This window comes from Varanus komodoensis, unplaced genomic scaffold (assembly GCF_004798865.1).
Source record: "Varanus komodoensis strain SLA01 unplaced genomic scaffold, ASM479886v1 scaffold22, whole genome shotgun sequence".
Taxonomy (NCBI): domain Eukaryota; kingdom Metazoa; phylum Chordata; class Lepidosauria; order Squamata; family Varanidae; genus Varanus; species Varanus komodoensis.
Window position 1 is genome coordinate 18,440,306 of NW_025335606.1, and position 16,603 is coordinate 18,456,908.

At 41.7% G+C, this 16,603-nt stretch overlaps 1 protein-coding gene and 1 non-coding gene across 2 annotated transcripts in view; one reads left to right on the forward strand and one right to left on the reverse strand.

Annotated features, from left to right (window-relative positions):
* LOC123023928 overlaps positions 1–16,603 on the forward strand; it is a 45,290-nt gene that overhangs the window by 7,610 nt on the left and 21,077 nt on the right. The window contains exon 2 of the mRNA XM_044431066.1: positions 16,270–16,362. Within this exon, the coding sequence (XP_044287001.1) occupies positions 16,270–16,362 (93 nt within the window). The remainder of the gene's footprint in view (positions 1–16,269; positions 16,363–16,603) is intronic.
* TRNAE-UUC lies at positions 13,979–14,050 on the reverse strand. Its single transcript has one exon. It is a non-coding gene; the product is annotated as a tRNA-Glu (tRNA).

The window sequence follows — 16,603 nt, forward strand, 5'->3', positions numbered from 1 at the left end:
TGACGGACTCCACGGATTCTATTCCAGATACTTTACGGTCCCCAAGCGGGATGGTGGTCTACGTCCGATTTTGGATTTACGGGACTTGAATAAGTTTATTATACCGAGAAAGTTTTGTATGACCACCCTTCAAAACATTTTGCCGTTGTTAAGGAGAGGGGATTGGTTCGCCTCACTGGACCTGAAGGATGCCTACTTTCATATTTCAATTCATCCAACCTACAGGCGTTTCCTCCGTTTTGCTGTTGCAAACCAACTTTATGAGTTCACAGTTTTACCCTTTGGACTGGCTACAGCTCCGAGAGTTTTTACCAAATGCATGGCTCCTGTCTGTGCCTTCCTACACCTTCAGGGCATACAAATTTACCCGTACCTCGATGACTGGCTGTTGGTCTCGCAATCCAGAGAAGGACTCCTAGACACCATCCATACAACCCGTACCTTACTAGATAGTCTGGGACTACGTATTAATACAGAGAAAGCTTCTCTTCTTCCAACACAGACGCTCACCTTAATTGGAGCCCTCTTGGATTCGACATTGGAGAAAGCCTTCCTCCCTCAGGACAGACAGCAGACTCTCGCTCACCATATCCATCGAATCCGACAAGAGGGAACGGTTACGGCGAGATCCATCCAGAGGGTCCTGGGGTATATGGCCTTCTCAGTTGCCGTAGTTCCACATGCCAGACTTCGGCTTTGCCCACTACAACTATTCTTCAACAAGGTGTATCATCCACAAAGAGACCCACAGTCGAAACGGATTCGGATCCCGTCTTCCGTTCTCCACTCCCTGTGCTGGTGGCTGAAATCGACCAATCTCGTGATGGGAGTCCCCTTCTGGTGCGACCTCCTTCGATAACTCTCAGTACCGACGCGTCTCTCCTAGGATGGGGGGCAATATGCTCTGGCCTGTTTACCCAAGGAACGTGGACTCGTCTAGAATCCATGAATCATATCAACTTCCTAGAGCTGCTGGCAGTCTTCAAAGCCCTTCGTTCTTTCGAAGACCTCCTTCATCATCGGATCGTTCAGATAACTTTGGACAATATAGCGACCGTTTTTTATCTGAACAAGCAAGGAGGGACGAAGTCACCGACCTTAGCCAGGCTTTCTATGAGAATTTGGGACTGGTGCATTCAGAGACACATTACTCTGATGGCCGTTCATCTGGCTGGCACAGACAACGTGCACGTGGATCTTCTTAGCAGACACATCTTCACTTCTCATGAGTGGGAACTGGATCCTCGTACGCGCAACCACCTTTTCAGGCGCTGGGGTTTCCCTGATGTGGACTTATTCGCTACTTGACGGAACAGGGTATGCGAGACTTACTGTTCCAGAGCGGGAATCGGACAAGCATCCCTAGGGGACGCATTCATGATCCCTTGGGACAACATCAACTTCTACGCTTTCCCTCCGATCCCTCTTCTGATGAGGGTCATAGCAAAGATAGTGAGCGACCGTGCATCGGGGATACTAGTTGCCCCTTGGTGGCCATGTCAAGAGTGGTTTGCGAAACTGCTCGACATCTCCCGCGGGGAGTTTCTTCATCTTCCGGCATTTCCATATCTTATAACGCAAATGGACAGCACACTTCGTCACCCAGACTTGCTCTCATTGAACCTGACAGCGTGGCGGATTCGATGATTGACCTTCCATTGAGGCCGATGACGGATTCGAGAGCCTCAAATCCGACAGCTTCTATTAATCCATCGGTATCAACGATTACTTCAACCGCTTCAGTTCCGATTCTCGAATCCAACCATGCGGGTGCCTCTCACTGCCACAGTCTCTCCGTACCATACAGTTCGAGACAGACCCCGTCGCATTCGAACCCAACGCTCTTGCACCCTGAGATTCAGCATATTATCGACTCTGCCCTAAAGCCATCCACAAGGAAGTCATATACGGCTAAATGGAAACGTTTTTCCACCTTCGCCGAGTCTCATTTGTTCTCCCCACTTGTCTCATCAATCAAACAAATTCTTCAGTTCCTTCTGGAGTTGCATCACTCTGGACTGAAGCCGTCTTCTATTAAAGTGTATACGGCCGCAATAGCCTACTACCGTGGCTTAGTCGACGGATCACCCCTATTTTCTCATCTTATCCTCAAGAGATTTTTGAAAGGACTGTATAATCTTAATCCATTGATTAGACCGGTTATGCCCACGTGGAGCCTTTCTGTAGTTCTACAGGCCCTTATGAAGGCCCCCTTTGAAACTTTGGCAACTGTGGATTTCTGATTAGTTTCTTGGAAGACGGCGTTCCTTGTAGCTGTCACGTCAGCCCAGAGGGCCAGTGAACTTTGTGCCCTCTGCGTTGACCCTCCTTATCTAAACTTCCACAGAGAAAAGGTCGTTTTACGTCTCGACCCATCTTTCTTGCCCAAAGTCTCTACCTTTCCATACAGGACAAGACATTGTACTTCCTGCCTTTTTTCCATTGCCGTCGAATCCCTTGGAAAGATCCTTGGACTCCCTCTATGTTCGGCGTTATTTAGCCTTTTATCGATCGCGAACGGAGTCTATTCGGCAATCCAATAAACTGTTCATCAAATATTCGGCTAGAGATCAGGGCGACCCAGTCACTCCACAAAGGCTTTCTAAATGGATAGTCCACACTATTGTCTTGTGTTACCAGTTAGCTAAGCTCAAACTGCCTTCAGTTCCCCGCGGCCATTCTATTAGAGCAGTTGCAACCTTGTCTGCGTTCGCAGCGGGGGTCCCGATTGATGACGTCTGCCGAGCCGCTACTTGGGCGAACCCTTGCACCTTCGCCAGGCATTACCGTCTCGATGTTCGAGCTCGACGGGACTGCTCCTTTGGTAGAGCTGTACTCTCCTCTGTTCTTCACTGAGGACACCTTCCCTCCTCCTTGATGGTAAGCTTGTTAATCTACCCATATGTGTGACTGCACAGATGGCCACTCGAAGAACATCAGTTACAGGTAAGCAACCTGCTTTTCTTTGTCGTGGCCTCTGTGCATCACACAACCCACCCGCCGGCCCCGCTCGGTGTCGGTGAGTGGACGCATCGACAGCTCGGTGTCGATGAGAAAGGCATCTTCGGTACCGACCATCCCCCTTTTTTACGGTACCGACAAAAAAAAAAAAATTAAAATTATTAAGATATCGTACATTCAGTTGCAAAGACTGGACAAAATGGCGGATGCTCTGCTCTTTATAGGTCACAGGAGGGAGGGGAGCAGAGCTTCCCGCCAAAAACCGTTAGCTATCAATCTTCCAGCCACAGGCACTGCGCAGGCGCAGTACCCATATGTGTGACTGCACAGATGGCCACTCGAAGAACATCAGTTACAGGTAAGCAACCTGCTTTAATCTCATTGTCACTGTATCTTCCTTTATCTGTTCTGTATGTGATGACCTCAGAATCTTATTGTAATATTCTATTAAAGAGGTGACAACCCAATTATCTGACATCTGACTTAAAGCTGAACAGAATACACAAAAAATACAACAAACACATGAAAAGCTGGAGACAGTAGGTAAAGAAACACAACTAATTAAGCAAACAAATAAGTCAATATGGGATTCAATGGCTGTATTAGAGATGGAGAAGGCATCTTACTACTTAAGATTTCAGAATATAGCCAAAGAAAAGAGTGAAGATCTGCGAGAGCTAATGACTGGCATGTTGGCAGAGCTTTTAGAAATTGAGAATGAAGCTATGGATATGGGAATTGATTTAATTTATAGGGTCAATTCAACTTACACCAGAAAAAAGAAACTTCTGAGGGAAGTTCATGTCAAATTTGCCCTAAGATCTATAAGAGACAATGTTCTGAAGGCCACGCATGAGAAGCCGTTAAAGAGAGATGATTGTCATGAGGTGACGGTTCTGAAACAAATACCATGGAGGATTAGAGAGGGACGAAAGAAATATTTATTCCTTACTACAAAACTAATTAAGAAAGAGATTATCTTTAAGTGGCTAATGCCAGAAGGAACATTTTTCACTTGGAACTCTGCAAGATATAAACTGGATTCAATTTTTAAAGCACAAGAGTTCTATGAAAAATTTAGAGCTAGGCTTGAAGAGGAAGAAACTGGTGCCTCAAAAGAAGAAGAAAAAAGTGCTGAAGCAATGGAAATAACAGTGTACCACTCTGAGGAAGGAGAAATAGTGAACGTTGATTCACAACAAGAAGTACAGACTTTGGACCCAAAGGAGAGGAAAAAAGGTAGAACCGTTAAGGCAAAGAATAAGTAGTTGTGTGTGTGTGTGTGTGTTCTCTTAAACATGGCTTTTAAAAGGGAAGGGAAAATTGAGTTGCTCTCCTTAAACGTTAATGGACTGAATGGACCTTCTAAGAGAAGAAGGGTTTTCGCCCAACTTCAAAAACGAAAATTAGATATAATTTGTCTACAAGAAACACATATTAAGAAACAAAGTGTTAAACTTCTGGAATGTTTAAAGCTGGGAAAATTGTTTGTATCTTCTGCTTCTCAAAAGAAAAGAGGTTTAGCACTATATGTTAAGGAAAAACTGGACCCTAAATATATTGTTGCTGATGAGGATGGTAGGATTCTGATAGTTGAAATTACAATCAAACTTAAAAAGGTGCTCTTAGTGGCAATATATGCGCCAAATGATCATCAGGAAACTTTTTACCAAAAATTACATACGTTACTTTTACAAGTGGACTACCAGACTATGTGTGTGATGGGAGATTTCAATGCAATTGTGGATAAGGAAATGGATCATAAGAGTGAGAGTAAGGGAAAAAAGGGTAGGAGGATACTTCCAAAGTCTTGTTCCAACTTGATTGAAGAATTCAGATTGACAGATGCCTGGAGGCACAAAAACCCATCTTCGGCCAATTATTCTTTTTACTCAAACAGACATAGGTCATGGTCTAGAATTGATATGGTTTAGATAACTCCAGACTTAATGCCAGATCTGATAGAAGCTGAAATAGAGGCAAATGTCTGGGCAGATTATAACTGTATCTTTATCATTGAAAGGAATCGTAAGGACGCCCAGATGGAGCCTAGACAAAGCTTTGTTAAAAGATAAAAAATTTACAGAAAAGATAAATAAAGAAATGTAAGTATTCTTTCAAATAAACAAAGTGGAAGAAACTTCTTTACAGAATGTTTGGGATACAGCTAAAGCCTATGTCAGAGGATTGGTAATAACTTATTCAGCAAAAATAAAGAAAAAGAAAAAGCAAGAGCGAGGAATAATAGTAGATAAACTGATGAAACAGGAACAAGAACTGCAGGAAGATCCATCAAAAACAAATCTTAAGGTCCAAATGAATATTTTAAAGCATAAATTGAATCTCTTAGACACAAATGAACTTACTAAGCAAATGAAGTTGACCAAACAGAATTTCTTTGAAAATGCTAATAAACTGGGGAGATTAGCATATAAAGTAAAGAAAGAAAGAGAGAAGAGACTGATTTTGAAATTGAAAGACGGAGAAGGACAACTACATGTACAAAGCACACAAATTAAGAAAATAGCAGAAGACTTTTTCACAAAGTTATACCAGAAGGAGGAGATTTCAATTGAGAAACTAAAAGAATACATCCGAAAGGGAGACTTACCAAAACTACCAGAAAAATATCAAAAATTATTGAACCAAGAAGTAACAACTATGGAAATAATAGAGGCAATTAAGCAACAAAGGAATGATAAAACTCCTGGCCCGGATGGATTGCCAGCTGAATTTTACAAATCCTTTGAGGGAGTTTTTGCTACATTTTTAAAAGATATATGTAATGAAGCACTGCTAAATGATAAAATACCAACTACTTGGACAGAGGCAAATATTACACTAATACCAAAAGAAGATATGGATTTAACACAGATTCAGAACTACAGACCTATATCATTACTAAATGTAGATTACAAAATTTTTGCCTCTATATTGGCAGAAAGGCTAAAGAAGTTTCTAATAGACTTTATTCATCCAGACCAAAATGGCTTCTTGCTTAAAAGACAAATGAAGAATAATCTGAGAACTATCTTGGATATCCTAGAATATTATAAGATGCATACTGAAAAACCAATGGCTTTACTATTTATGGATGCCCAGAAAGCCTTTGATAATGTTAATTGGCAATTTATGAAGCAACAGATGGCTCAAATGGAGTTTGGTGAAAAATTTATGAATGCAATATCAAACATTTATCAAAGACAGTCGGCCAGGATTTTAATTAATGGAGAACTTACAAGGGCTATAGAGATACAAAAGGGCACAAGACAAGGATGCCCGTTGTCACCCCTGTTGTTTATTCTGATTTTAGAGGTATCGAATAGAAATGTCAGGGATGACAAGGACATTAAAGGTAGAAACATAGAAACAGAGTGAGTCAGAAGGGGTCTCCCGGGCCATCTAGTCTGACCTCCGGCACCAGCCAGCTCCGCTCACAACATGCCCACCATGTGGACGTCCAGCCTATCCTTGAACACCCGCACCGATGGGGCCTCAACGACCTCTCCTGGAAGCCCATTCCACACCCTCGGGGTCCTGACTGTCAGGAAGTGCTTCCTAGCATCTGAATGGAACCTTGGCTCCCTGAGCTTTGCTCCGTTGGAGCGTGTCCTGCCTTCCTCTGCAGGGGAGAACAGGTCTCTACCCATCTCCATGTGACATCCCCTCACATACCTGTATGTCGCCAACAGATCCCCTCTGAGTCTCCTCTTCTCCAGGCTGAAGAGACCCAGTTCCCTCAGTCTCGCCTCATACGGCATCCCCTGCAAACCGGCCACCAACCTTGTGGCCCTACGTTGCACTGACTCCAACCTGGCTATATCCTATAAGGTACTAGAATTAGGGATGAAATTTATAAATTGCAAGCATTTGCAGATGATTTGGTTTTCATAATGGAGGAACCCTTTGTCACAATGCCTAAACTTTTACAATGGATTGAAGAATATGGTGAGGTTACAGGGATGAAAATAAATAAAGAAAAAACAAAACTGTTAGTTAAAAACCTTACGCAAGATTAAAAAAAAGACTCCAGGAACAAGTTAAAAAGGTTAAGTATTTGGGAATCTATCTTACAGCCAAATGTACTACTTTGAAAGAAGATAATTACAATAAATTATTGAAGGATATTAAAGGTGATCTGGAAAAATGGGCCAATTTACAATTACCTTTGATGGGAAGAATAGCACTTGTTAAAATAAATATACTACCCATGCTTTTGTTTTTGTTCCAAATGATTTCTGTAAAAATTGATAAACAATTCTTTGATGATCTAAACTTTCAAATTTCGAGATTTATCTGGAGAAAAGAGAAACCAAGGATTAAATTAAAAATGCTTCAGGAAGCCAAAAAGAAGAGGGGTTTTAGTTTTCCTGATTGGATGTTGTATTATCAAGCATCTGTTCTAACTTGGCTAAAAGAATGGATAACTTTGCGAAATAAGAGAATTTTGTATCTTGAAGGTCATGATTTGCAAATGGGTTGGCATGCTTATATGTGGTATGAGAAGGCTAAGTCACATGGGTCTTTTTTGAGTCACTCTATTAGAAGATCATTAATGTTGGTGTGGGAAAAGTTAAAGTCAAAACTGTATAAATTACCAAGATGGCTTTCACCTATGGAAGCTTTTGCGTATCCAAATGCATTGAACTTTGAAGGGATCATAAGATATGATGATATTTTGGATAAGGATGGAGGCCTGAAATTAGATCAAGAAATACAAGAACAGGGATTTAATATCTCTTGGTGGTATAAGATGCAGATGCAATCGAGATATGCTAAAGATTGTAAAGTATGGGGGGTTTATAAAGAATTAACAGCATTTGATCAAATGTTGCTCAAAACAGATGAGAAAATGATTAAAAGATTATATGATTTCTTACTTGACAGGAAAATGGAAGAGGAACAGGTTAAGGAAATTATGATAACATGGGCACAAAATTTTGGATATAATATTGAATTAGAAAAGTGGTAAAAGCTATGGGAGAGAAATATTAAGGTAACATTAGCAACTTCGTATAAAGAAAATTTATATAAAGTGTTCTATAGATGGTATTTGTTGCCAAGTCAATTAGCTAAGATGTTTCCAAATATGTCAAATGGATGTTGGAAATGTAAACATAAAGTGGGTACTTTTTACCATATGTGGAGGACCTGTGACAATGTAAAAAAGTATTGGATTAAAATACATAAATGACTTGAGGAAATGCTACAAAAACCCGTAGCTTTTAAACCTGAAGTTTTCTTGTTAGGCATTATACTGGAAGATATTAGCAAACAAGAAATGTATTTGATGTTACATGTAATCACAGCGGCAAGGATTGCATTTGCTCAATACTGGAAAAGTGAGGAATTACCCACCGATGAACTGATTCTAAAAAAAGATTTTGGACTGTGCAGAAATGGATAGATTGACTTTATCACTGAAGGAGAAAGAAGATACTGACTTCTATCAAACTTGGGACCTTTTTTATGATTGGCTGGAGAAAAGGGACTTGACTTAGATTTAAAGATGTTTTTAAGTTATTATAAATTGATTTGAATATGACTATAGAATGTTAAAAGATATGTAGTAGGGGGCTGACCCAATACATCCAATGTATTTGATGATTAATGTTTTTAGTATTAGTTTAAAATCTTAATAAAAAATCTTAAAAAAAAAAAAGAATCTTACTGTAATGTCTGCATTCTGTCATCAATTGCCCTGTACCTGTGTACGTGACCAGGAGGGTATAAAATACCCTGTAGTTGTATTGAAACCTTGCAGCAAGTTTACCTCTGCCTGCTTGGTAATGCATTATCATGAGTCTACCGTGGGAACCTGGGCCAAACAATAAAGCCACAGATGGTCTGAACACTTGATCTTTCCCACGAACCCAAGTTTTATTTCCTCCTCACGAATTGAAATTCCGGGATTCTGACTCACCAAATCCCATTTCAAAGAAGGTCAGTGAGTGCATTTAGGGGTAGGCGAAGCAAAAGCAATAGGGTTGAGCCCCAAAATACCAGGATACTTTAGCTTAAATTCTTCCTGCCAGTATCTAAGCCTTAAAAAAGGCATATTTGCATTTTAGAATGGGTGAAAAACTGCACCAAGGTCAGGAAACCAGCAAATGGTCCTGAGAAAGAATGAAAGAGAATGGTGTGTGGCTCAACTGGGACGCATGGGCATGAAATTCTGCACACATGGTAGGGTAAAACACATACAAGCAAACAAACACAAACATTTGGCAACCCCCACTTTAGAAAAAATAAACCAACATAAATAAACTGGACTTAGCTTCTATTTTCTTGATGCTACATACATTTATTTGGAGATAATAGTTTGTTGGATAATAGAATATGAGTCATGAATCAAAAAATAAGTTTCTATAGCAAGGGATATGCAAGACAGAGCTTTCCCTAGAAGCAAAAATGACAAATCTGAAGCTGTTGTACTTTAGGTTTAAGAATGCAAGACTACCTGGGGAAGACCATCAATGCTAGGGAAAGTCGAAGGTGGAAGAAGAGAAAGACCAAATATGAGATGGATTGACTCCATAGAGGAAGCCACTACTCTGAGTTTACAATGTTGTTATGGATAGGACATTTTGGAAGCTGTGGTGTTTGTTTTATTCTACTCATTTTTTGTAAGCCATCCCAAGATGCTTGTAGTGGACAGGTTAAAAAAGCAAAGAAAGACACATCTTGCCATTCTGTGACTGACAACTGCTTCTATATTCCTGATTTGTTAAACCAACAAAAACTCTTTGCCAACCTGATTTATATATATGTACACATATGGAGAGAAAGAGAGTACGTGCATGTAGAGTTTCGCATCATGAAATCATTGATTCATTACCTTTCTATGCTGGCCTGTAGCCAAAGCTTCCTAGGCCATTTACAAAAATTAAAACCCTAAAACATAGCATGATAATAGGATAATAAAACCTTAAAAACACAAAAAAGTTAAAGCAGTTTCAATGGTTAAAGCAATTAAGCATACACCACAAGGACCTGATTCAAGGACATTAAATCATAGCACCACTGTATCTACTGAAATAAAGTGCTTTGCTCCTCCAGCTCTCACCACCTGCTGGTCTAGTTTTAGCAAAGGGCATGGTTGGAAGCCCTGAACTTTGGCCCCAAGGTCCAGCCCTTGCTGCACCACACATGCAAATCTCTCTCCCCACTTCCTCCCTTTATCCAGTTAAACAGAATTCCATCTCTCTTGCTGTTTTCCTGTCTTGAAACAATGCTGCACCTCCTTCTCCCAGTCCTGCTGTCAGACTGGACTTTCCCCTGACAGATTCTGTTAGGTTAACTCAAAGAATGGGCTTGTCACCCATTCTGCCCATCATGCTGCCCAACAAGCATGAGAGCTAGAATACAAAATGGAGTTCAGCCAGCACCTGCCAAAAAACCACAGGCCTGCCAAGGGCTGGGCGGAGGTGCTTGCAATTGGTGTATTAAGAGACAAGGCAAGGATCAGGTCACCTGGCTGATGGCAGCATTGCCAGTTGACCACAAAAAGCACTAGCTGCACTTGTACTTGTGCCTTTAACAGCAGCTCACTAAATCGAAATCCACAAAGGGTGCTTTTTGCCACATGGAAGAAGCAAGCAATTTCAGCTGGTAATGCCTGCAGTTTAAACTGCTTTAAAAGACACAAGAACAGGCACTGGCTTAAAAAAACCCCTGGCACCAACAGAGCAAAACTTATATATCTTCTCTCTGAATTCCTAAGCATCTTCACTGTATACAACTAAGCATATGTAACTGCTTTCTTTGTATACATTTAGATGCCAAATTAAGACCTTCCTTTTTAAGGAGGCATTTAATCTTAAATCTGTTACTTGACTATTGCATTTACTGCTTGGCTTCTTAAAGCTTTAAACATGTTTTTAATTTTAATATTATGTTATTATATTATATTCTGTTATTTTATCATTGTAAATCCATACTGAAGTAATTGGCCAGATGGGCAGTATACAAATATAGTGAATAAGTAAAGCCCCATCAAATTAAATGGGACTTACTCCCAAGTAAATGCACATAAAGCTGCAACCTTCTAGTTCCAGCCTATGCAGGTATTTTTCCAGTGTACTCCTAATTGTGAACATATAAGATTATGCCCTTGGCCTTGTGGCTCCAAATTCACACATATATTTGTGTCTTCAGATCATGAGTCCTACATCATAACTGTGCTGTGCTTTACCTACAAATAGTCACATTGACTGCACCACTCTCATTTTATTTAATCTGGTTAAACTTTTTTCAGCAGTAGGGAAAGAGAGGGAGAGCAAGAGAGAGCAAGAAAAAATTGAGACAAGAGTCAGCCAAGCTGTTAGCTCTTTGCTGGATCCACGTTTTGTGACTTTCTTGTAACAAGCACCTTCAGCTGTAGACAATAACAAGTGATCATGTTTATCTCCATGTGGGATGTAGCATAAAATCTGCCAATTTCTGCAAATCAGGCTGTTCTGAAAGGCACAGAAGCAAGCAAACCTGCCCTTCTTTTCTTGGTCACTTGGCAATCCTGAGAGAGAAGAAAGGACTAGGGATGAGTCTTGTTTTGCTGACAAGGCCATTCCTCAAATGTCCAGTTCCACAAGTAATTGCATTTTATAAAATGAATTCTAGTAGCTGTAGTAAAGACTGGAGTCTAGCTTCCCTTCCTTGCCATTCTTGACCTTGAAGGTGTATTTAAGTTGATAGGCAAAGGCCAGTTATTCAGCTCAACTGCTGTAAGAATGCATGTGAACAGTGTACTTCCTGGGCCATTTGGGTGGCTTCACCCTATTAAGCCCACTGAATATTTAACCAGACATGTAAATAACAAAGCAGCTGTGCCATCCAAACTCTTGAAAAGCTTTGATCACAATTTGTGGTGATAAAGCCAATGAATTCCTTTCTGTCATCTGAGTTGACACAAACCTCTCTCCATCTCCAGCCATAAACAGTGTATCAGTCAGCCACTGGGGCTAAAATATTTGTCAGCTCTCCCAAACCAAATAGGATGGAGGCCAGATTCTCTCCCTCAGAAAGCATGATCAAACACTGCCCCTTTAAGCATTATATATGCCAGAGCAGCACAATTTAGGACTGCTGCCATGGTGTTGTTATTTATCAGACCTGGGGTGGCAGGAAAACCAAAACTTTCCAAACACAGAGTAGGCCTATGTGCCTAGCCAGGGGAATCAAGACCAGTGCCAAGGGTCAGTGTGACCATGCATCTGCAAACGGTCTCATCCTGGTGTGGGCCCTTGCCCAAACCCCCAGGAGTTGCTTCTCCTCTTCACCATGGCAACCAGCTTGTTCATCTGCCTCTGGCCCACAGTGGTGAGAAGGCAAAGCCAGGGCCTCTTTGCTCATCAGTGCAGCTCATGCCCCATTGAAAGTGTCTTGTCAAATGGTCCACAAAAAACCTGGAACTGGCACTGAAAGACCATGTTCTGCAGAATATAGACACACATATGGAAATCATGGCAAAAATCTCTTGCAGATATTCTTGGCATCAATCCAGTTGAATTGACACACTCCTCCTTCCTTAGCCCTTTCCATTAGCACCATCCCTTCTTCTCCTTGGCTCCTTCCTTGCTTTAAAGAGCTGAAGTAATGTTGTATGAGATTTCAGTAGTAGGTGACATATAACTGGAAGTATAAATAAATCTCAGTATGAGCATCTACAGAGTGCTTTTCAACATGCCCACTCTGCAATTGCAACCTTTCTACACACTGGAATTATTGCAAAGATGGCAGGGCATCCCATAGACTTGAGCTCCCCTGTCCCTGATTCAACCTCCTTTTAGAAAGTAAGCATTGTCCCCACCTCCTTTGAGGTCATTCTGAGAAGCTAGTTGCATCATCATCATCTTCAAGCTTATTGCTCAGGGAGACTATTCTAGTGCTGTTGCTAAACTGTTCAACAGCACCCCAAACTTGGCCCTAGCTGTCTACTTTCACTGCTATCTTCATTGGGCTGACATCCTATGCATGCTTAGACAGCAGGAAAAGTCCTATAATTCCCAGCATGTCACATGCTGAAGTTGTAGGACTTTGCTTTTGGTCTAAATCTGAATGCCCTTCAAAGTTGCCCCCTGGTGACCTGCAAATGCCATTTCACAAAACACAGCGTGGGTGCATCTTTTAAAGGAGGATTAGGCAAATTCATGGTGCTATTCATATGCTATCAATAACTGCTGGTAATAGTGGTAATATATTAGTATTGTACATCTTACCTCCTATATCTGAAGCAGTGTCTCTCTGAACATCAGTTGCTGGGGAACATGACGTGCTCTGCAAATGGACTTCCCACTGGCTGGGCACTGTGAGCACTGAACGCTGGACTAGAGAGGTCTTTGGTTTGATTAATTCACAGGCTCAGTACAACAATACCTGGATTAGGACTAAGCAACGTTGACAAAACAGTGTTTAAGCTTTTGAGCAGCACAGAGTTTTTCCTGAGGTCAGGCTGAGCTCTTGGTGGCTCTGTATGGTTTTGGATGGTTAAATGTAAGAAACTCCTGCGGACATAATTGGATTAGCACTGAGCTGTGTGTGAGCAAAGCACAACAACCCAACTTCTAGTTTTGTGCCCTTGAAAAGCAAATCTGGTTCTTTCTGGATTTCTCTTGAAAAATTATCATAAGGATGACAATTCACAGAAAAAAAACAACCAAGGACAGTCATTTGCCTGACAGTGACCCCTGTGCCTTTAACCACAGCACAGTAGACCAACATTCAGCAGGGAAATCTTTTAATATTAAAAAGGTATCTATGTTGAATTTCTGCTGGACACAGTGGAGGCTTCTCTCTGAGGAGTATAGGAGTGTGCTATCAGTGAATGAATGCATGTTTGGTTAATTGTTTGAAAGACTGAATTTGGACTCAGGCAGTTTGGATGCTTAGTGAATTAAAAACTGCACGATGGTGACGTTTGGTGCAATATTGTAAACGATCGGCCCCTTCTACTGACAAGATTGTAACACCTACTCATTCTGTAAATAGGTTTTTTTCCCTAGAAACAAAAACAAAGTTTTTCCCATACCGGGAGTCGAACCCGGGCCGCCTGGGTGAAAACCAGGAATCCTAACCGCTAGACCATATGGGAAGACGACGTGAGCATGTTCTTGTTTGCTTGGGTCAAGAGTAAATGGAAGAAACACTTCTCATGCCTGCCGCCTGCTGGAGGAAAGGGAACCTACAACATTGAAAATGGGCTTCCCGCTTCTCTTGGAACCAGCATCCTTCGAACTTTGGAGTCAGAACTTTCCAAGAGCGCTTACTCCGAAGTAAGTAATTTCCATTCTTAATGGAGGCTGATTCTTTTAAGTAAGACTGCTTAGGAGGAGGTTACTCTAAAGAGTGTGTCTGAATTAAGCCCGCTATCACCCAATGCAGACTTATTTGGTGGTAAGCCCTATGGAGTCCAATGGAAAGAGTACATGGAATTACAGCCGCTGGAACGGTCGTTCTGACTGTGACCCTCTGATACATAGTTAAGCGCCGGGGAGGTTGGGGTTAATCGCGCTCACCTGCAGCTGTGCATGGCTGAACTGCTTAAAAGGAGGTCTGGGGCACGTTGTAAGTTTCAAACTCTCCTCTGAAGTTGCTTTTGTGTAGGAGGAAAGCATCTAAGTTAGTTCTAGAGAGATTTTATCTGGCAAGTCCTTGTCCTGTTAATATCCCACCAAAATGGGATGGTGTCTTTCTGTAAGGTGAGTTTGAAGGCTGTTTAGTGAGTGTTTTTGCTGGGTACAAGGGGTAAGGTCCAGACTATCTGTAAACTCCTTGAAATTAATAGGACTTACTTGTGATTATTTTATTGTACTTGCATTATAGTTTTTCTTCCTGGTGAGGAACCCAGGCTGACTCACATAATTCTCCTCCTCATCATCATCTTTTTTTTTTTTCCACATTATCCCTCACATTATCCCTGTGAGGTAGATTAGGCTGTGAATTAGTGTCTGACCCAAAGTTGTCCAGTGAGCTTAGCAGCCAAACTAGAACTGGGACCTGGATCTCCTGAGTCCCTGTCCAATTGCTCATTAATTTTAACAGGTCTACTTAAAATCTAGCTAAGCTTGGATCCACCCCAAGGATGTTCTTTTGTACTTGGCTTTCTAAGGGTAGCCTTTCCTTACCTGTATTTCCAATTGAATGTGAGTATATCTGCTGCATAACTAGTATTAGGCTTGCCTGAGACTCCTTGACCATGTGAGCTTTTGTGAAGGCTGAACTGGTGATGAAAGTGGAATTTTGCAACTAAAGCACCCATAAAGTACTGTAGAGTAAGCTGGTGTAGTTAAGTAACTTTAGACTTGGTGATCGTATAGCACCCCTTTCTTTTTAGTTGATAATGTGTGCTACTGCATTTGTGGGCCCTCCTGGTTATTCTCTTGATTAGGGTCCTGACATGTGCCCTGGAGTCCTACCCTAATGGTACTATTGCCTGAAAGACAAGCACTGCACTTTAGAAGGAAAGGAATTAATAGCTGAACATTCTGGTATGTAATAATGGGCTAGATAGTTTACCTGGAATAGAGCTAGTGTGGGGTAATGTCATGTCTGACCAGACTGCTTGTATGAAATGTCAGAATTGCTCCATTACTGTTTTTAGGCTGTTTCTTGTTGTCCTTCTGGCCCCTGGAGTGTGGCTTCAGTTTGTGCCTGCAACAGGTAACCCAATAAAATATGTTCTGTTCTAACCAATGTGTCTTTAAAGTTCTTATAAGCTGCATTTGAGTTGTTGGTTATGGAAGACAGCATCTTTTTGAAGAAGAATTTATTCACTCCAGAACTGCTTTGTCATGTAAACCAGGGTGTGAAACTTGAAACCTGTGCACAAAATCAGGCTGTCCAGATGGCTGACCACCTGTCTTCTGGGGCTCTTCCTCTGACTGCTGTTTGCTGTTTCTTGGCTTTTGTGCTCTTCACCTCCCACAAGCACATCTGGTGCCCCATCATTCTGAAAAGCCAAATACCCTCTTCTAAGGCTTAACTATCTGCAGTAAAAGCTTTGCATTTAAACAGGCTGGTATTTTGGGGCCCGGTCCTTTTGCCTCTGGCCCTTGCCCATCACTGAAATGTAACCCCTGAGAGCTTTTCCAAGACTGAATTCAGCCCTTGAGTTGAAAGAGGTTGGACACCCCATGATATGCACAGTAGACCCATGGAATGAGAGCACAGTAGACCCATCAAACATCCTCAAGAGTTGCCTGGGCTGGCGGAGGGACCATTTGCTGTTCCCTGGAGAATCTAGTTGCTTTGAGACTGCCAGAGATCCAGGAGCCTACCTTGACAACAGCCTCTTTCCTCCTTGTCCCCCAGATCGGGTAGAAGTGGAATGTATGGGCAGCCTTGCCAGACTCAAATTGAATACCAGCTATTTCCAGAAGAAGTATATCAGCTTTGCTGCACTTGGTGAGTCTTGATTTTGTTCCTATTCTGTGGTGAATATACAGGTTCAGATCCTAGCCTTTGTCTAATATACTTTCTCCAACCTGATGCAGAGGAAGGAACCGACAGCCACTCAAATGCCTTAATCCTCTCCAGAGTCTTGACAACAGCCAAGAGTTTGCTTCCCCTTGCCTGCCTAAGGGTTGCATAACTGTTCTCACTGGTACATGATGCCTCTTGCTATCATTGTGAGCCTACTTGGTGA